This window comes from Cucumis sativus, chromosome 6, assembly GCF_000004075.3.
Source record: "Cucumis sativus cultivar 9930 chromosome 6, Cucumber_9930_V3, whole genome shotgun sequence".
NCBI classification, from domain to species: domain Eukaryota; kingdom Viridiplantae; phylum Streptophyta; class Magnoliopsida; order Cucurbitales; family Cucurbitaceae; genus Cucumis; species Cucumis sativus.
The window spans coordinates 14,127,734-14,149,249 of record NC_026660.2 but is presented as its reverse complement, the minus strand read 5'-3'; the positions used below and the strand labels follow the sequence as shown (position 1 = coordinate 14,149,249).

At 36.9% G+C, this 21,516-nt stretch overlaps 2 protein-coding genes and 2 long non-coding RNA genes across 7 annotated transcripts; 3 read left to right on the top strand and 1 right to left on the bottom strand.

The window, feature by feature from the left end:
- Positions 1–700: 700 nt before the first annotated feature.
- LOC116404553 lies at positions 701–2,415 on the top strand. Of its 2 annotated transcripts, XR_004217442.1 has the most exons (4): positions 701–1,180; positions 1,281–1,358; positions 1,447–1,497; positions 2,356–2,415. It is a non-coding gene; the product is annotated as an uncharacterized LOC116404553 (long non-coding RNA). The 2 variants fall into 2 exon arrangements; XR_004217443.1 differs by lacking the exon at positions 2,356–2,415 and having other exon boundaries at positions 1,447–1,505.
- A 1,999-nt stretch (positions 2,416–4,414) lies between these two features.
- Positions 4,415–6,347, top strand: LOC116404489 (E3 ubiquitin-protein ligase UPL6-like). The gene is made up of 3 exons (XM_031887003.1): positions 4,415–5,547; positions 5,860–6,040; positions 6,162–6,347. Exons 1-3 carry the CDS (start codon positions 5,441–5,443, stop codon positions 6,345–6,347), a joined length of 474 nt encoding a protein of 157 aa, XP_031742863.1. The 5' UTR covers positions 4,415–5,440.
- Positions 6,348–17,422, top strand: LOC116404558. 3 transcript variants are annotated; one of them, XR_004217449.1, is made up of 6 exons: positions 6,348–6,590; positions 10,913–11,016; positions 11,095–11,181; positions 16,607–16,687; positions 16,821–16,868; positions 16,982–17,422. It is a non-coding gene; the product is annotated as an uncharacterized LOC116404558 (long non-coding RNA). The 3 variants fall into 3 exon arrangements; XR_004217451.1 differs by having other exon boundaries at positions 16,978–17,422; XR_004217450.1 differs by lacking the exons at positions 10,913–11,016; positions 11,095–11,181.
- A 2,042-nt stretch (positions 17,423–19,464) lies between these two features.
- Positions 19,465–19,932, bottom strand: LOC116404488 (pectinesterase inhibitor-like). Its single transcript, XM_031887002.1, has one exon. It carries the CDS (start codon positions 19,930–19,932, stop codon positions 19,465–19,467), a length of 468 nt encoding a protein of 155 aa, XP_031742862.1.
- Between the last annotated feature and the right edge of the window lie 1,584 nt (positions 19,933–21,516).

Sequence of the window (21,516 nt, the reverse complement as noted above, 5' to 3'; positions counted from 1 at the left end):
CATCCCATTGTAATGTTATTATTTTAAAAATTAAACTTCATTTTATTTATTGATTAAAATCTTCAAGTACATAGCCTTCAAAGAAGATTGGATATAACCAAAATAATGCTGCATATATCATTTAGAGTCTTGTCATTCTTCAAAAGCAACGATGTATCTTTCGGTGGCTATGCGAACTTATCTTGACAGTCACCAATATTTGTCATGGCACCAGAAGTTACAATATTGACACCATTAAAGTCCCCAAGTGCCAAGTTACAATATAGCTGTCATTGTAACGCCCCAAACTCGAAGGTAATTTATTTTAAAGAAAATTATTCGATTTGTACAAGATTTATTTTTTTGAAGAAAATATGATGAAGGGGGAGAAAGAAGATTTGAAAATGTGATAATATAATTATATATATATTTATTTATATTTTAGTTTTATTATTTAATTTAAATAAAAGAAAAAAAAAAAAAAAGAATTTTTTTTCCTTTCTTCTTCCTCCCGCGCGCAACCCCCATTTCCCCTTCATTTTCTTTTTCTATTTTCTCCTTCACCGATCCCTACCTCCAGCCGCACCCTCCAACCGACCACCATCGCTTTCCTCCTTCTTTTCTTCTCCGATCCACGGTCGCCGCCCCTATTCTTCTTCCGTTTCTCTTTCTTTTCTACCATACCCAGCCGCCGCTGCAACCGTCGGCCGCCATCTCTGTTCGCGCGAAGCAAGGCCGCCGTGTGACCTTCCGCCCAGCGCCGTGTGACCCTTCGCCCAGCGCCGTTTGACCCTCTGCCCAGCGCCGCGCAACCTCTGTCTCCGCGCCGTCGTCCAGATCTGCGTCGCCGTGCCCCGTCCTAATCGCCTCTGTCTCCGTCGAAGCCAAGCCCAGCCGCCGCCCATTCCTTTCTCCTCCGTTTTCTGCACTGCCGCGCGACTCTCCGTCCGTCTGTATACAGTCTCTCCGTCGCACGTCGTCTCTTCGCAAAGCTGCTGCTCGACTTCTTCCGCGAATAACACCTTTGACGTCCGCGCAATCAGGTTTTAATTCGCTACCGTGAACCGAACTAAAGACCCCAGATCCAACTTTCTGCGCGTCGAGTTCCTTCTTCGTCCTGCCGCAGGTAGCAAACCCACGCCATTCGATTGGGTTGTTCGCTGTCGTTCCTGCTTTGCCACGAGTCATTAAATTTTGATTGGTAAGATTGAAGTTATGAAATTTGTAACTGTTTCCAAAATAAACTCAAGTAATATTGCTGGAATAATTGGTTGGATAAATCGTTTACTGTTCGATTATAGGTTGAAGGTAACACTCGAATTCATTGGGTTCGCAGCAAACAATTGATTCTAGTTGGAACTCGTTTTGTGAAGATTTGGGTAAGTTGTAAAAAAAAAATCACATTGGGTTGAATTTAAATGATTGATGCCTTGAAGAGAATTATTGAGAAATTGTCTTAATGTTTAGGTTCGTTCTTCGTAGACTTCAACGTGGTTAAGGAGCTTAACTAACTTGAAAGTAAGGGATTTTCTACTAGACTCAACAACAAAATTAAGATATAATGACTAATTAAGATGTATTGATTTGATATTGAACTGAGTAGAGATGACTGTTATGATGTATGTTTGGGCATTGACTTAAAGTTTAATGTTTGCTATGTTTGACTGGGAGAAATTAATACATATATGTGCATGGATTGATGTAGACTGTGGTTGAGTATATGTTGTGACTGTCTGGTTATGTATGTGTACAAAGATAAGGATGTGGAAACGACTGAATCTCGTAGATGTTGCTTATATAAAGTGTGGATTTGATTAGTAGATTGATTGTTGTCTAGACTGAGTGTATAATCTACTGTTATGTTGTGTGCTTGTGAACGGAAGAAACGTCATGGTGGTGCCCTTGGTGACTGAGGAGGAGGTTATGATTGTTTAGCTTGTTAACTGATGTAATGATATGTTTTTTTATTGACCTTGGACTAAATTAGAGTAAGACGACTGTTTGAGGTTAAATAAAGAGTTTACGTGATGAGAATGTTTAACTGATCTGTGAATGACTGTTAAGATGTTTAGAATGGACTGAGGGGAAAAATTGTTAGCTTTTATTGGGATGTGTGCCTTGTAGGTGTCACACGGATCACCAATTATTCTGCACCTTCAAGAGCATTAGACTGATATGTGTTTCTGCAGAACACTAGACTGAAAATGTACGTCCCTCGGGGCGTTAGACTGAAATGTGCATCCTACGGGATCACAAGACTGTGACTGTACAGGGTGTCCCAATAGAATGTTAACAATTTATTTTCCCCTGACGGGACCAGTAGAGGGTCTCGTACTGGGTATTTTTATACTCACCCTCCTTATGTTTAATTTTCAGGCAAAGGTAATAAAGACGGCAAACCGGCGAGGGGCAGAAAGGAAGCGTGATTGCCATTGGTATTATATTAAATTGCTTCCGCTAAATGTTTTGTTTCACGTGTTTTGTTTAGTACTTGAGATTGTTTAGAAAATTTTATAGTTGAACTGTATTCACGAATTAGTAAATTTGTCTTGAAGGTGCTGGTTATTTTAAACCGGGCCCAGGTATATAATTTTTGTTTTTCTTGAGACTTTGAAATTGTTTGAGATTGAGATTTTGTGTAAACTCAGGTCCTTATTTGAAATTAATGACTTCGACTTACCTAGAAAAGTTGGGTCGTTACAGTCATGTTTTTTGAATTCCTTGCCATTGTTGAGTAGTAACTTGGCATTTGTTTATTAAAAGGTTTTAATTAAGATTATGGTGTTCATAACTTTGTAGTCACACTAAATAACTTAAAAGAGTTAGTTTGACAGTTGACAAACATGATAGTAATGTGATAGTGAGTGCAAGGGTAAAAAGAGCAGCTTCTGTTGGGTTAAAGTGATGTTTGTGTTTTTTAGTGTGATGTGTTTTGTTTTCAAGTTCGTTAGTAGACGTATTACTTAATTGAAAATTTTGATACCATAGCCAGTGTAGGGGAAGATGAATGGAGGGTGCTATTAGACTAGTTAAGACTTATATGTATCCTAATTTTAGTAATATATAAAATTGAGAGAATTTCCTTTGATTTTCAGGAACAAGGATGAATAATCAATTAAAAAGGAATGAAAAGGTTTATCCATGCAAGCTTCAAACCAAAGTCAAGGATGTCGATCCTTCTAGGGGAGTCCAAAGTTCCCCCTTATTTTTCTCCATTTACTTTGATTTTCAAAAGCTTTTAGGACAGACAAAGCAATTTTTTGAGTGGGTGTGGGTAATAGCTTGCTTAGCTTGCATGTTTAGTCTAAACTTCGGGGTTCAAATTTTGCCCAAATTTAAAAAAAATTTCAGAATTCTTTCCATACAAAATGAGCATTATACCTTCTTAGCTTAATTAGATCTTGCATAAAAAGCATGATTGGCAACCCTTGAGCACTGAGCTCGGGTTTGCAATGTGAAATTCTAAATTTTGATGAGTATATGTGCTGAAATTTGAGAATAAGCGGCTGTCTTTTTTGTTGTAAGCTCCTTTTAGCTATTTCTTATTGAGGTGTGAATGCATGATTGAGAAAATGGTATGTATGTTGTGAATGCTTGATTGCATGTATAATAAATAAGTGCATGAATACTTTTCTAGCTTTGTCTTCCTTTGTTGCTTTGTCGTGACTTACCTATGATGCACTTAGTCCAAACCTAGCCTAGATAGAGTAAAAAAGGGATAGGAGGCACTCTTTAGAAACTAAGATGGTTTTAACAAATTTGTCTTGTCAAACATGAGTTAGAAACCTCTTGCCTAGCCACAGTGAACTAAATCCCTTTAGAAAAGGGTCGACATTAACAAAACTTATTGTCACTCCGAAGGGAGCAATCAAACTTAATTAGGAACTAAATGTAGAACCATAGAAAGGTTAGCCTACCGGTTCTAGCAAGACCTAGTTACCACATTGCATACCAAAGAAAGAAAACAGAGACTTGACAATGCAAAACATAAAACAGTAAGACAATCAAGAGCTATAAAAAAAATCAAACAACATATCCAATATACATTAGAAAAAGCCCATAAAAAATGGGGGAAAACTTCACTTTTGGCCTAACCAAAACCAGACCACCTACTCTTAGCGTTCTAAACACAACATCGAGTTTGATGAGGGCTTTGAAAAGAGAAGGAATCCTCCCCGATCCACATTAGGGGAAAACAAGGCTTGTTGTCACTCCGAAGGGAGCAGTCAAACTTAGCATTGAGTTTGACGAGGGCTTTGAAAAGAAAATGAATCCTCCCGTTCCATAGTAGGGAGAAAAACGAGGCTTGTTGTCACTCCGAAGGGAGCAGTCAAACTTAGAAACTAAGTTTAGAACCATAGAAAGGTTAGCCCACCGGTTCTAGCAAGACCTTGTTACCACATTGCATACCAAAGAAAGAAAAGAGAATTGCAAATGCAAAACGTAAAAAAGTGAGACAATCAAGAGCTATAGAAAAAAACAAACAACACATGCAATATACATACAAAGAGCCATCTTGGTTAGGTCAAGTAAAATGTGTTGAGTTCCCTAACTATCAGAGGCAGAAAAGATGATAGAAAAAATCCAGAATTTACACGAAGAAGTCCACAATCACCTAAAAGAAACAACTCAGTCCTACAAAGACGCAACAGACAGAAAAAGAAGACAAACTACCTTTACCAAGGGAGATTTAGTAATGATTCACCTAAGAAAAAATCGATTTCCAACCGAAACATACAACAAACTAAAAGACAGACAATTAGGACCATTCCGTGTCCTAAAGAGGATCGGAGATAATGCTTACAAAATAGAACTACCACCAGACTTACACATTCATTATGTTTTTAATGTCGCAGACCTAAAACAATACTATGCCCTAGATGATTTCTGCCTGGCCAACTAATTCTCAATAAATACCCCTTCTCTTAGCCATTATTGGCAGAGAATTCATTGCGAGAAATAATTCTACTTTGATTTACGTCAAATTATATGTTGTTTTTTATTGACCATTTTTACCTTCAGAAACTTCTTACCTTTGCAGCATATTCATTATTTTGCACCATAATTCCTTTTGTTTTAATATGTTTTATTTTCTTGAAGTTGGAGAAAACTAATTCTAGCCATATAACTGTTATTTGGCGGTTGCTAGTTGACGACTTTCCTTGTCATATGAATTTTAGGATCACTCATTTTTGCTTATGGTAACATTTGAACACGTTATTAGGTGGTACTCAAGCTTATTATGAGGATTTTCCCTTGGGAAATTATTATAAAAGTGACAAATGGAAATATTGATTGGTTTCTGAACCACTGTGGTGCCCTTGTTTGTTATTTTCCCTTATGTTGCTTAATACTTGGTTTTCTAATTGATAATGTCATCTTAAAGTGTTTCTAATTGATAGCACATATCTCTTAGTGTTAGTACTTTCTAACCTTTCTCTCTCTTACATATATAGGGGATATGTTGAGCATTTTCGCTAGCAAGGATTATGTACTTAACAAGGCCTTAGTGGATTACAGAGTTAAGAAATTTGCATATGCTTGCATCCAGATTGTACACCATAATAGGTAATTAGTTTTTTCCATTTCAACATTCCTTATTAAAAACTTATCCTTTTTAACGTTTTGAATGGAAAAACAGATGTTTGATCTATCATTGTTGATTTTGTTGGCTTTCTATGCTATGATCCTTTAATTGTATATGATATATTTCTTTTGTTGAAAAGTGATATATTTCTTAGATTTTGTTCAGATATATATAATTGACATAAAGGTTTTTTTACCTTCCGCAAACGAATTCAGACTAATCATATTTATATATATGATAAGTTGCCTTTATTTTTCCTCCGAATTATTCTTACTTGATGTTGTTCTTGATAGAAACCAATTGAGGAATCAACTTTTGGCTGCACCTGTGAACTCTAACACACCTGCAACTCTATTGTTGGACACAATTGTTTTCTTATTACAACCTAAACTCCCATGGGTTTGTAAAATTGTTGGCTACTTCCTGGAAAGAAATGCATATCCGTTGATGAGGGATATCACTTTGACAGGGAAGGTATAAATGTACTTCCTTTTTCTTCTACTTGCAAGTGGTTTTTTTATAGTTATTCTGTTTTGCCGTGGATTATCCTCTGCAGGTGTTTTCAGAGAACTAATTCACACTCAAACTATTGCAGGAAAGTGCAGATTCACATCCCAAGAGTTCATTGGCTTCTCTAGAATATCTGCTGTCTCTTTTGAGTTCTCATGTTGGTGAGAAGCCATGTTGTTGCCCACGTGTTGATCCCAATTGGAGTTTCTCCACTCAAATTCTTACTCTTCCTTTACTGTGTAACCCTTACGAAACCCATACACGATTGTGAACGATTGTGCGGCACTTGTTCTAGCTCGGCGAACAAGTCAGCCGATCAAAATCTGCAAATCGCAGACAACTTTAACACATACTTCAACCTCCCCTCACGTTCTTGGAAAAATAGTTTTAGAAAACATGAAAGATGATTAAATTGATTGAAAACGTTGTTAAAACAAGCATTGAAGACTGTCAATTGCAATAAGAAAGCATAGACTGCAAAGAGTACGACAAGGCTTGGGCAGGGATTCAACAGGTATGCCTCCCCTATAGTACATTTTTAACATATGAAAATGCCGAAACGTCACACCCAAGCATATCGACTTGAAATTGAAAGCAACTACCTAAGCTACGTGCAAGACATAAAGACAAGGTAAATTGGGGCTAATCGGAGCATACGGCCATAGGTAAACACACCTTGGACAAGTATGCTCGTTACACTAGGGACTTGTTCTTCTGACATATTACACATTCCTCACAAGTACCGAATCATGGTAAGTATGTAGGATTGTGGGTATCAATGTAGATGTTTTGGACAACACAAACTTATCCTTATATCTTAACATACCTTGTCGGATGGAGAATTTACCCTCTGTTACTTCTTCCATTGCTTGTAGTTCTTCCATTATTTTGCTTAATTTTTCATACGCTTTGACTTCCTTTTTAGTCACCAGAATGTCAACCAATGTAGGAGCTGTTATGCTACCGAGGTTAATTGTAGGAGGCATCCAAGACAAGGCGTCTACTGCTTTATTCTCCAAGCTGAGTTTGTAGACCACCTCAAATGAGTATCCCGTTAGCTTCGCTACCCATTTCTGATACTGAAGCTGTATCACTCTTTGTTCTAACAAGAACTTCAAGGATTTCTGATCGGTCTTCACAATAAATTTTCTCCCCAACAGATATGGTCGCCATCGTTGCACATGCAAGACCACTGCCATTAATTCCCTTTTATGTACAGGCTTGGCTCTATCTCTTGAGGCTAACGTATGACTAAAGTATGCTATGGGACGCTTGGCTTGGACGAGTACGACTCCTACCCCATATCCCGATGCATCGGTTTCCATTTCAAATGTGGCATTGAAATTTTTTCAACGCCAAAACGGGCAGGGTCATCATCGCATTTTGTAGTTGTTGGAATGCCTCCTTAGACTCCTCAGTCCACTGGAATCCCCCTTTCCTAAGTAGTTGAATCAATGGTGCGGCAATGGAGCCATAGTGCTGAACGAACTTTCTTTAGTTACAGGTGAGGCCTAGGAATCCCCGTACCTCTCTTATATTACTGGGTATAGGCCATTCCGTGATTGCTCTGATTTTCTCAAGGTCCACTTCAACTCCTTGTCTTGAAATGATATGACCCAAATAATCAATACGTTCTTGTGCGAAGCTGCACTTCTTCTTGTTTGCATATAACTCATTCTTTCTCAGGATTTCCAATGCTAACCCAATGTGCTTCAAATGGTGTTCCAAGTTCTCACTGTAGATTAGTATGTCGTCGAAAAACACTAATATGAACTTCTGCAAAAATGGTTTGAATGTTGAGTTCATCAGAGCTTGGAAAGTGGATGTGGCATTAGTTAAGCCGAATGGCATAACCATAAATTCATAGTGTCCATCATGTGTTCGGAATGCTGCTTTTTCGATGTCTTCTCCACACATTTTGATCTGATGGTACCCCACCTTCAAATCAATCTTTGAAAACCAGTTTGCTTCATTTAATTCATTCGAAAAGCTCCTTAACCACCGGAATAGGGAATTTGTCTGGAATGGTTACATTGTTCAGCGCTTGGTAGTCTACGCAAAAACGCCAGCTGCCATCTTTTTTCATTACCAATAGAACTGGACTAGATATGGACTGTTGCTGGGACGGATAATTCCCGCTGTCAACATCTCATCCACAAGTTTGTCCATCTCAGCTTTCTGTTGATAAGCGTATCTATAGGGTCGAACATTTACCAGATCAGTGCCCTGTTTCAAATGAATGTGATGTTCAATATTTCTTTGCGGGGGTAGTGTCTTCGGCCAATTAGAAACATCTTCAAAATTCTTCAACACGACCGATACTGCTTCATCAGTAGTTAATACTTCTTCAATCCCGTTATCTTCCTGTGGCTCAAAGACTCTCTCCATTGCTCGGCACTCGATCACGAATCCTTCCACACTTTTGATCATGTTCTTGAGACTCACTCTGGATTTGGTCAAACTTGGGTCTCCTCTTATCACTACCTTTTCTCCTTGTTGCACAAAAGTCATTGTGAGGTTCCTCCAATCTACTTCCGTCATGCCCAATGAATACAACTACTGCATTCCTAACACAACATCTACCCCTCTCAATTCTAAGGGTAACAAATTTTCCACCACCTTCCACCCGTTCAACTTGATTTCCACGTCCTCACATACTCCTTTACCTTTTATCGCCTTCCCCGAGCCCAAGATTACACCATAGTGCGACGTTGCCTTCGTGGCCAGTTGTAACTCCTTTACTATCTTTTCGGAGATGAAGTTGTGCGTTGCTCCACAATCAATGAAAATGAAAACTTCTCGCTCACTGATATTCCCCCTCACCTTCATTGTCCTCGGATTGTTCAGCCCCACCACCGAATTAATTGACAGTTCGATGACAACATGATCTTCTTATGTGATTTCCAAACAATTCATTTTCTCCCACTTCTTCTATGATTTCAAATTCTTCATCATTCGCCCTGACCACGTACATTCTCAACTCTCTTTGCCCTCTGTTTTTGCATCGATGATCATGATAATATATCTCATTACAACGGAAAACAATGTCCTTTTTCCTTCCTGACTTGAAAACTCCGCGTCTAACAATCGCTTTGCCTGCCCCTCTCTTAACTTCTCTGGATGTCGTTCTCAGAGTAATCGTTCTCATCGAAAATAATGTATTTCTCTTATTGTCGCTATCGTTCACCGTCGCAGCACTCGTATTTTGCCTAGAACCTTGAGGCGGATATTTTCCTTGGGCGTACCCCTTAAGGTTGGCCTCATTGTGAATTATCTCTCGATTTTCTACGAGTTGAGCCGCGTGCACCATTTGAGCCACGTCGACCGGACGACAAAAATCCACTTCTGCTTTAATCCACGGCAGTAAACCGTTCATGAATGTTTCCTCCACCACTCTGTCTTGTAGATCGGATAACGGTTCCATCAGCTTATATAACTGGTTTCGATATTCTTCTACTGTCGTCTGTTATCCGATCCTAAAAAATTGTCCGCATATGGACCCCTCTTTTGCTGATTGAAAACGGATGAGTATTCTCTCCTTGAGGTTCGACCAACTGGTAAACTTGTCGTGTACTTCTTGCGCCCTATACTAGTTCAGCGTCGGGCCTTCAAAACTAATGGTCGCAACCAGGACCTTCTCAGCATCAGTCAATTTGTGTATCTGAAAATATCTATCTGCTCGAAAGGGTCAAAAATTGGGTATCTTCCGTGTTGAAAACTGGCATCTCAACCTTCTTGAACTTATTATGCTCGTTCGCTCCGTCTTCTCCTTCTATCTTTCCATCCTTTGTTTCGTGCTCATGGTCCTTTTCGATCGAGCCTTCCTTCTTATTCGTTATTGTTGATACTGTCTCTCGCACACTCGACTCGGCCATTTTCTCACTCATAACGATATGCTCTCTGGTAATCGATTCCATGAACATTATCAACATTTTGTGAGTCTTCTTTGTCTGTACGCTGATCGTGGCTAATATTTCTTTCATTGTCGAAATTTTGCTTATCTCGCTTCTCATCAAATGCATCTCCTGGTCGTGCGCCTCCATTCTCTCCTTCATTCGTGTTTGGACCATCATTTTCCTCTTGGTCAGAAAAAACTGTCTCTGATACCAATTTGATAGAACTCTTTTGGAAATCCAATTAGAACTTTTATTGCTTCAATCAAAGAATGAGTTACAAGGAAAATCAAAATATCAGAACACTCAAATTGAGGAGGACTCAATTCGAAAAACAATCTAATTCCCTCTCTGCTATCCTATCGCTCAAGGAAGAGCATGAGTCAATTTTCTTCTAAACTCAGCATACCCTCCTCTTTCCTCCCTATCCTTATTTATTCTAATCAACACCTAACGACCCTCCTAAATCTCCTCAAATCTAACCGACGCCCAACAAGCTTTTTAAATCTTTTCTTCTAACAGTCCTTTAAATCTTTTCTTCTTCGCATGTGTGTTCCCTTGTGATCTCTCTCTTTTTTTTTCGACTATATTGACGTATGATAGGGGGGTCTATCAGAGCCCTTCTTTGACCTCCTTTCTTGGTTGCACCTTTTGAAGTCTTTTTGGATTCTTTTAGAATTTCAAAAAGAAAGTTTGTTTTTTTTTTTTTTTATCCTTCTTTTCTTTTTTGTTGTTCTTCTTCAAACTGAGGAAACAATCATTTTGTAATCATTCATTTACTTCGAGTATTGGATACCCTTTATAGCAAGTCCCAATAATCATTATTTTTTCAGTAAGAAGCAAGTTCTATATTCGAACTTGGTGTATGTGGCATAGTTCCCACTAACCTGAACATTTCCTTCTATTTATTTTAGTTCCCACTAACTTGAACATTTCCTTCCAGAAATGACTAATAAAGATTTTGTCTTGATCCGATACAACTTACTGCGGATACCCGTGCAATCTCACCACTTCTTTAACAAAAACTTCTGCTACGAAGCTGGCCATGTAAGAATGATTTATAGCTGTAAAAATGTGCATACTTACTCAGACAATCTACAACCACAAAAATCACTTCTTTTCCAGCTGATTTTGGAAGTCCATCTATAAAATCCATGGAAATATCCGACCACACTGTGTTAGGAATCTCAAGTGGCAGCAGCAATCCAGCAGGTAATAATGCAAGTGTTTTATTCCTTTGGCATACAAGACATTCTTCATAGTATTTCTTTATGTTTTTCTTCATTCCTTCCTAGTAAATCTCTCCGGTCATCCTCTTGTACGTTCTTAGGAACCCTGAATGTCCTCCAAAGACAAAATCATGAATAGGTATGCATGAATAGTGGGTAGTAGAACGGATGTTTTTGACATCACCAACCTTCCTTTGTATTTCAATACCCCTTGCTGTACTGAAAAGTTTGGAACTTTCACTTTTTGTTCTTTCTATTTTCTTCTGGATTTCCTGTAGGTATTGATCCCTCTTTTCCTCTTCTTGACTCACCACTAAATCGAGTAGTGTTGGGGCTGATATTTGATTTAAGTGCACTATACGGGGTGTTCTAGATAGAGCATCGGCTGCCTTATTCTCCAATCCCAGGATTGCAGACTACCTCAAATGAAATATCCCAAAAGATTGGCTATCCATTTTTGGTATTAGGGTTGAATCACCCTTTGTTCTAGCCGAAATTTGAGCGACTTCTGATCAGTTTTCACTGTAAATTTCTTCCCTAACAAATATGGTCTCCACCTTTGCACCGCAAAACACTTACTATTATCAATTCTCTTTCATAAACCAGTCGCGCTCTATCCCACATGCATAAGGTTTTACTAAAGAAGGATATTTGTCTCTTGGCTTGTACTAAAACGGCCCCACACCAAAACAAGATACATATGTTTCTATCTCGAGTGGTAGATTAAAGTCCAGCATAGCTAACGTCGGTAGAATCATCATTGCCATCTTCAACTTCTCAAAGGCAGCACTTGCTTCTTCAGTCCAACAATGAGTTCCTGTCTTCAAAAGCTGTGTCAAAGGGCTTTCGATACTGCCATAATTCTGCCCAAACTTCCTATAGTATCAATTGAGTCCTAAGAAACCTCGAACTTCTCGCACACTAGTGGGAATCGACCATTCCCTAATTGCCCTTATTTTTTCTGGATCAACTTTAGCTCCCTTTTCGGATATGAAATGCCCCAAATAACCTATTCTACTTTTGGCAAAGCAACATTTGGCTAAATTCACATACAATTCATTCTCTCGAAGGATCTCCAAGACTACTTCCAGATGCTGTCCATGTTCTTCTACTCCCCTGTTGTACACCAAAATGTCATCGAAAAACACTAATACGAATCTTCTCATATAAGGCTTAAAGATGTGGTTCATTAATGCTTGGAACGTAGAGGGGGCATTGGTTAGCTCAAACGGCATGACCTCTCATAGTGTCCCTCATGTGTTCGAAAGGTCGTCTTCTCTACACCTCTCAGATGCATCCTGATTTGGTGATAACCCGCCTTTAAATAAATCTTCGAAAACATGTTGGCCCCATTCAGCTCATTGAATAACTCATCTATGACCGGAATTGGGAACTTATCTGGGATAGTGACATTGTTCAACTCCCGATAATCTACACAAAATTGCCAGCTATCATCTTTCTTTTTCACGAGAAGGACTGGGCTGGAATACAGACTGGTACCCGGTCATATGATGCCTGTCTTCAACATTTCATCAACTAGTCTTTCAATTTCCTCCTTTTGCCGATGTGCGTAACGATAAGGTCTGACATTAACTGGATCCACCCCCTTCTGAAGGGGTATATGGTGCTCAATGTTCCTCTTCGAAGGCAGCTCTTCCAACCAATCAAAAACATCATTAAATTTGCTCAACAGAGGAGAGATCATGTTGTCAACAGTGGCTGGCACTTCTTCATCCTCTAAGCCTTCCTCAGCTAGCCTTCCCTCCATGGCCCGACATTCTACCAAATAACCGTGATTATCAGCTCCCCATGTCTTAATTATAGACTTTAGGCTCACTTGGGTTTTGGTGACACTAGGGTCCCCCTTTATCTCTATCTTCCTTCCTCCATGTCGGAATGTCATCACCAAATTTTTCATATCAAATTCAGTCATGCCCAATGAGTGCAACCACCCCTAATTCCAAGGGTAAAAAGTTGTTTGTAATTTTCCACTCTCCTACCGTCACTTCAACATTACTGCGGATTCCTTTTCCTTTGACCGCAACCCCTGATCCCAAAATCACTCCATAGTTGGACGTTTCTGTCATTGGTAGGCTAAGGGTGGTTACAAAATTTTTTGCAATAAAACTGTGGGTGGCTCCACTGTCGATGATTATTACCACTTTGGTCTCTTTTATCTTCCCTTTCAGTTTCATGGTTCCAGGGTTGGATAACCCCACAATTGAGTTAATGGTAGCTCTATATTCATATTCTCCACTTTTTCAATTTCAATGGTCTGGGCCTCCGTTTCCACATCAAAGTGTTCATCCTCAATGATTTCCAGTTCTTCTCCCATTTCCTTTACTACTAACATCCGTAATTCCTTCTGTTCCTTCACCTTACGCCTATGTCCAGCGTGATACTTCTCCTCACACTGAAAACACAGACCGTTTTCCCTTCGTGCTTGAAATTCAGCGTTGGAAAGACGCTTGGTCGGACCTTCCCTCCTCTTTTCATCTGCCGTCACTCTTTTTAACGTAATCGTTCTCATTGGCCAGCTCCCTTCCGTGGGTTTCTGATTGGGTGTTACTGTCGAGGTTTGCTTTACGTTATTATGCTTGAATTGTTGATTCATTCCCGAAACACTACTAAGCCCACATTCTCGACGAACCATCTCTCTATTTTCAATTTCAGGGCTAGTTACATCATCTTGGCCAAACCTATGGGCTCCAGCGTTTCAACTTCGGATTTATGCCATGGGCTTAGCCCATTCATAAAGGTTTCTTCTAATACTATGGTCTGGAGGAAGGCTACCGGAGCTAAATATTTATCGAAACTGTTTCTATATTCCCCTACTGTCGTTTCCTGCTTAATCCTTAAGAATCTGCCTACGAGTGTTCCATCCCGAATCGTCTGAAATCGGACAACAACCTTTGCTTCAAATCTTCCCAACTCTTGAATTGTTCCAATTCATCAATTGATCTATACCAATCCAAAGCTGGTCCTAATAACTGATTACCGCTACCATTAACTTCTCTGAGTCAGTCAACTTGTGTATCTTGAAATAACGATCGGCGCGAAATAACCATGAATCGGGGTCTATTCCATTGAAGATCGGGATCTCTACCTTCTTGAACTTGCTCCGGTCTGTTGTTTTTCCTCGTCTTTCCTTCCATATTTCTTCGATCCTTCCGATATTTCTGAACATTCGTTTCGATCCCTTTTGTGTGGCTCACTGCGCCTTCTGTTTTCTTTCCCTTTTGTGTGGCTCACATCCTAAACACATCCTTTGTTTTACTGCTAAACCAATGACAGAGTGGCTAACATGTGTAGAACATGGACTCTGGCAAACTAAAGTGTGTACTTCTTAACTAGTCCCTATTCGATGCTTAATTATGAAATTATATTTTCCAATTCAAATTATAGCATTAGTCTCTTTACATTTACTTAGTGAGAAGTCTCCTTTCCTGGTAATGAAAAAATTGTATTCCAAATAAATGGCATACTATATAATCAATTATTTGACAATTATTTTTAGAAAGTTTAAGAATTCTTCTGACTAATGATGAAAAGAGGACGACTTCATATTTATTATTAAGTTGTGTTCACACTGCTCAAAGCCCTAACCCATGTATATGATTGTTGTTCGGTAGTGACATTTGTTTGTAGCTTCTCTGAACTTTTCACTGAGAAATTCTATAGGACACCTTCTAATGAGTTAAATTCCTATCCAAATTGTGGAAGTATATATGACTTAATTAAACAATAATGCATCATTGCGTACTCTAGTGGGATGGTGTTGTTGTCACCACCCCCTCCCAAAGCTCCTTATTTTCTGAACAACATCTAGCTCTGAAAGAAGGTGCGAGGGTTGGCAAGGATTGCCATACCTTGGCAAAACTTACCAACCGACTAACCTTTCTAACTTAACTACCAGTTACAACATGAATGCATGCTCAAAACAAACAGCGATACAAGCTACATGCAAACTAATAACTTAAACCACTAGTTACAACTATTGTGATACATCAGCAGAAGCTTTAAACATGACAGTGACCTTTTTACTAAACTACTTATAACATTGGAACTTTAACAATAAACATAGACATGCTCATCCTGAACTTTTCTTACAAAGTCAAAACTAACTTTCAAAATGACTTAACAATTTCTAGTAACTGGTTGGCTCAGCAGCAATACGCTTAACATTAGGGAATGCATAATCCATACCTGAAAAGTGAGAAATGATTTGAAAGGATAAGTCGAAAGACTTAGTGAGTGACAATTTTTATAAAACATGCTTTCTAAAACAGTTAAGCATAAATTCTTGTCTTATAGAAACATTCAAGCTGTTGGAAATCATTTGAAAGACATGATACTCGAACTGCATTCTTGATTATAAATTCACAACCCGTTCTTAGCATGAAGTCTAGGTAATATTAACACCTCATTGTCAAAAGACGGCCTAGGCATTGAAACACCTCTTCGAAAAAAGAAGGTATCCTTCTCCTCAATGGGCTCAATAAAGTACACCTTTCCTGATGAATTCAGCATAGGCTCGTCAACTTTCCCATTAGTAGTAGAGTTAACCAAATGTGTACATACGACCGTAAAGAGAACATAGAACATATGGGCTGCTGGTTGCATTGCATAGAACATCCGCATGCTCGAACATCCAGAATTTGCTCAAAATTTCCCAAAACACCAAACATCCCAAAAACTACGTCATGACAATGCTGGCTGCACGGCATGGGCGCAGGCAGCATGCACGTGCATAGAGTATCAGAATGCCAGTTGCATGCTTGGCTTGGGCCCACACATGCCGCGTGCACCTCACCGCATGCTGTCATAATCGTAAATTTTCAAATAGGGGATGGTGATTATGCGACGTTTGTTCTAGCTCGGTGAACAAGTAAGCTGTATGAAATCCAGAAGTCGCAAAAAGCACGCAGTACGGTATAGCCTCTTTCATGTTTTGAGAGAAATTTATTTTTATAAGACAAGAAGAGAAGAAAAGAATTGAAAACATCGTTAAAGAAAGCATTGAAGACTGTTAATTGCAAAGAAAGATTAGAATGCAAAGAGTGCAACAAGGCTTGGTCAGGGATTCAACTACTATGTCTTCCCTATAGTACATTTTAAACATTTTTAGTTATGATAGACTTGCATATGAAAATTTTGAAACGTCACACCCTAGGTCGGCGACAACAAAAGGAAACAAAATGGCTAAACTAAGTATAAGACATAAATATAAGGTGGTTTGAGGATGTTCGGCCATGCGGCCATGGGCAAACAATGCCTTGGACAAGCATGCTCTTGACATTCTCCCCTACTAAAACAGTTGACGTCCCTGTATTTCCAATTATGCTTTTGATTTGGTTATAGCTTTAATATTTTCCTACACAATAATCACTATCGATATTATTATTTAGGTTAAGCTGGTCAATCCAGATATTGTCTCAAACCCCACAGAGTATCAAAAACTAGCTCAATCAATATCAGAACTTGATGAGGTATGGCAAGGTTATCTGCCTCCAATACTATTATGTGTAACAGTTGGAATGACCTCTTTTACATATTCTTCATTAAATAAGTGTCTTTCACACTAACTTACTCTTGGTTGGTTGGTGTGGGTTGCCCGGACAGGTGGTATCTACTTTTAGAAAATTCAAGGAATGTGAGGCCAAAGCTAAGGTTGGTTTATAAGTAGTTGTTCTTAAAAAAGTTTCCCAACATAAAATTTGTTAAATTGATCTTAGTTTCTTCTTCTTTGTTGTGATTATCATGCCAACCTTATTAAAAGACAGTGGGAACGATGAGGATATGGTAGAGATGATTGCTTTAGAAATCAGTTCTTTATCCAGTGAGCTCAAAGATATCGAAGAGAAGCTTAAGGTGCTTTTGGTTCATGAACATGATTTTTGCATGTGGAATTGAAGCCTTTGTAACATCTGATCTTCAGGGTTTATCTGAGTAGGGGCAAAAATCACTTGAAGCTCTAAAGCCAAAACTGAAGGTAGGCGTTGAGAAGGGTTTTGCTTTTATACATAAGCAAGTTGTAGCTGCTTAAAAACTCTCATTTCAAGAACATTCATGGAGAGTAGATTGAATCCCAATAATCGAATTGCAACTTTTTTTAGTAGTTTGTATGTTTCCATTTTACCTCGTAATTATAAAAATAATGTATTCGTTTCATTAGGAGTTCCTAGTAATTAAAAATTTTGTAATAACACGGTTTAGTTAAACTATGCATCTCACCAAAAATACACTTGGATTGGTTTTTTGGGTCAATACCAGAAAAAGTATATAATCTATATGTTGGCGATGTTCTTTGAGAGTGAAGAACGTTCCATGTTCACTTTGACTTCTTTACTACAACAAAGCTTAACCAATCAACTTTTCTCCTCGTTTATGATTTGGGTTGCTTGATTAGCTTTTGCAGAAGCTTGTGAGATCTCTTTTTGCACTTACTAGTCAGCTCTCTTTTTGCATTCAACCATTATACTTACAAAAAATGTAAATTATGGTAAGAAATAGGCAAAAAAAAAAAAAAAAACATTAGACTTGATTTAAAAAATCGAATTAATCATTTGTGACAAAGATTGTGTAGACTATTATATAACCATCCATAGCTACTATAATGCTATTTAAAATTAAAAATCTTCTCGTAAACACTATTTCAAAACACTTCTAATTTACTATCTTTTCAAATTCAAAAATCAAACACAATTTTGAATTATTTATTAATTTGACTAAATGTCAACAATTTCTTAACCATTCTCTGTTTTGGATAACATGTTTTCAATTATTTGGCACATTATTTACATTATTTACATTCTTAAAAAAATATAATATATGTCAAATATCATAAGATCAATAATGTTTTTTAAAGGAAAGAAAAAAATATAATGTGCTACACACAAAATTTCCTTTAAAGAAAAAAAAAATTAAATTTGTTCCATGCTTTCATTTTGTAGTTTGTGATCCTAACTGAACATAGTTAAAGAGTTCTATTTCTATTTGTAATATTTTAATGGAGTTAATTGTAAATACAACGATTAGACACAAAATGTTTGCATATGTGACGCGTATTGTATTGCTAATATCAATATATCACTTATAGATTTTGCTATAATTATACTTGTTTAAACATATTAATACACACTTAATCCTTTTAGTTCAATAATGGTATGGAGTGGAACAAACTTCCTACGTTAGGATAAAAGGGTCACATAGATTACCTTCGTAGTAAACTTACTTTTGACATTATACATTTAACTTAGGGTAAGTATAATGGGTTAGCAATTTTAGGAATAATAGTTAAGTATATAAGAATATTTTTAAAAATTGTAAATGTAGCAAAACCTATCAAGATAGATTTCTATCGTTAATAGACTCTTATGCCATATAAGCGATAACATATGTGATTTAAAATAATTGCATTAGTGTTTAAACTTTTTCCAACGTCACCTTGACACACATCGCCGAAGGAGAACGCATTAAATTTAATTTAGACTCGTATGACAGGAGTACGTCGGGGAAAGTTTAAATAATGAATTTATTATTTAAACTTTCTCCGACGTGTGTACTACATACGTCGGCGAAAGGTAAATTTCCCAACGTTTTCGAAGATGTCGGGGAAAGTCCACACTATTTATTCTCCCTTCTACACATAACAGAATGCAAAACGAAAATAAACCCAAAATCGGCCGAGATATAGGGAGAGGAGGAGAGTTGTGTTGTCGTCGACGTCAGTCTTTGCCGCCACCACCGCGAGAAGTGTCCTCTTTTCTTCTTTTTTTCTTTTCCATTTCAACTTTTCACTTCACTGTACCCTTTCAAATCATAACAGATCCAGAATCCAGAGCACTGAAAAATGTGTTTATGAATCCACACTGAAACACAAAGTTAAAAAGAAAACCACGAAGAAATTACAAGAATAACAGAAGTATGCAATTGAAACAGAACATAAGAAGCTAGAAGAAGAAGAAGAAGATGATGATGATGGCAAACAAAGAAAAGAAAACAGAACGTAAAAGAAAAGAAAAAAAAGTTTAGGCTTTCTCCGACGTGCTGACAATGTGTGTCGGTGAACGTTTCTATTAATTGATTTTCTTTATCTTCTCAAGTTTAATCAAAGTAAGTAATCAATTCCAATCACCATCACATTGTAATATTATTTTAAAAATTAAACTTCAGTTTATTTATTGATCAAAATGTTCAAGTACATAACCCTCAAAGATGATCGGATATAACCATAATAATGCTAAATATATCATCTAGAGTGTTGCTATTCTTTAAAAGCAACGATGTATCCTTCGGCGGGCTGCAAGAGCTTATTCTGACAGTGATCACCAAGAGTTGTCATGGCACCAGTAGTTGCAATAATGACACCAATAAAGTCCCCAAGTGCCAAGTCGTTTTGAGCATTTTCAATGTCACCAACAACTTCATCATAGCTCTCAGCACAAAATGAATATCGTTGCTTAAGTTGAGGATTGGTGGTGGCTTTTGCTAGTGAGTTGGCTAGGATCAAAGATTTGCCAGCATTTGAATGAGCAAGGTTTAAGGTGTATACAGCCAAGCCTTTTAGATCTGTAGTGCCTGCAGATTTCAACACACTTAAACAAAATTGTGGATTTGAGATTTCTGAACAGATGGTAGAAACAACGTCGTTAGATGATGCCACATTTGAAATGATGGTGAACAAAAGAACTCCAATGAGAGAGAAAGTAATGAAACAAGAGTTATTGTCCATTTTAATTTATTTGTTCTTTGCCAATTTTGTGTCCTTATTGATATGGGTCATTTGATCAATACACATATATAGATGAAATTTAGAGAAATGGTTTTTTTTCTCACGGAGGAGAAAGGGAAGTTGTAATTACATAATTAAATAACATGTTCTAGTCTTTTGTTTGTTTGTTTTTGTTATTTTTATCTTCAGAAAGTTCACCCAAATCAATTAATGAATAACCACGTTAACTGACGAGTTATTTTTTTATTTTTATTTTGACATAATTACAACTAAGATGCACTTTTTATTGAAAAGATACAAGTAAGAGGGTAAATTTGGAATTTTCTCACTATGTATGTTGCCAAAAAACCTGGTTTAAAGTGTAAGTATTTTGTTAATAATTTCATTTAAACCATGCTCAATTCTACGTAATATGAGTTTTGGTCCTTAGTTATGAAAGTGCATATTTAGATTTGGTTACGAATGTTTTGTTTTAGGAAAAAATAATTTGTGACTATTGTTTCCATCTTTTCAGTTGAAACATGTGCATAAATTCACGTGAAATCTCTTAATTCTATTTAATTTTTAAATATGCTTTAGCATATAATAAACAAATATTATATAATATTAATGGTAAAATTATTATTTAAAAAAGAAAAAGAAATTCATTGATGTAGTAATTAAATAATTAAATTAATGTATTAATATTTGATCCAATATTGTAATATATAGAATACGATAATTTTTTATTCTAACATGTTAATGTGAAATCACAACAAATTATGCATTTTTTCACCATTTGTTACTACTTTGAATCAATTAAATCCCTGTGTATGTTTGTTTTCTTTTGAACTTTGGAATTTCGTGACGTTTTTTTTCCTAATGTGTAACTGCAAGAGTTTGTTTTGTTTTTCTTTTACATTTACATTTCACATGTAAATTTGGAGGAATCAATGCACCAATTTGATGTGTGTGCAACCATCTCCACTCTAAACAGAATGCATCGTATCTTGAAGATCAACCAATCACATCCTATCAACATTAGTTACATATATTCAACATAAGGTTTTATTTTATGAAATATAGAACTTTATTTTGTAAACTAAAAAATTGGAAAAATCATCTTTCCAAACATTAAAATGGACACTTACACTATAAAAGTCACAACTACGTTAGATCACAAAAGGTAATATAATTTTTTTTCGACAATTTAAGAATAAAATAGATGTATATAATTTTTTCTCCACGAGCCCATTTATATAGTAAAGATTTCAATGCTGATTACAAATTTAGTTTACATCATGTCAAGGTATTTTTTTTCCTAAAAGGTGTCAATAAATTTGTAACCTTTTGCTACTAAACCCAACTTTAATTAGTGTTTATGTAATGTTTTGAAATATTTATAAAATATAGTACAACTTTAGTAATTTTTCATCGGCAGGAAATTATCTATTAATATAAGTCTATTAGTGTCTATTAGGATATTATATTTTCAAATCTCGTCTTTTATTTAGTTATTTTGATTGGATGGAATTATCTATTAATTGATTTTTTTAATCTAATCTTAAATTTTAACCAAAGTAATCAATTCCAATCGCCATCCCA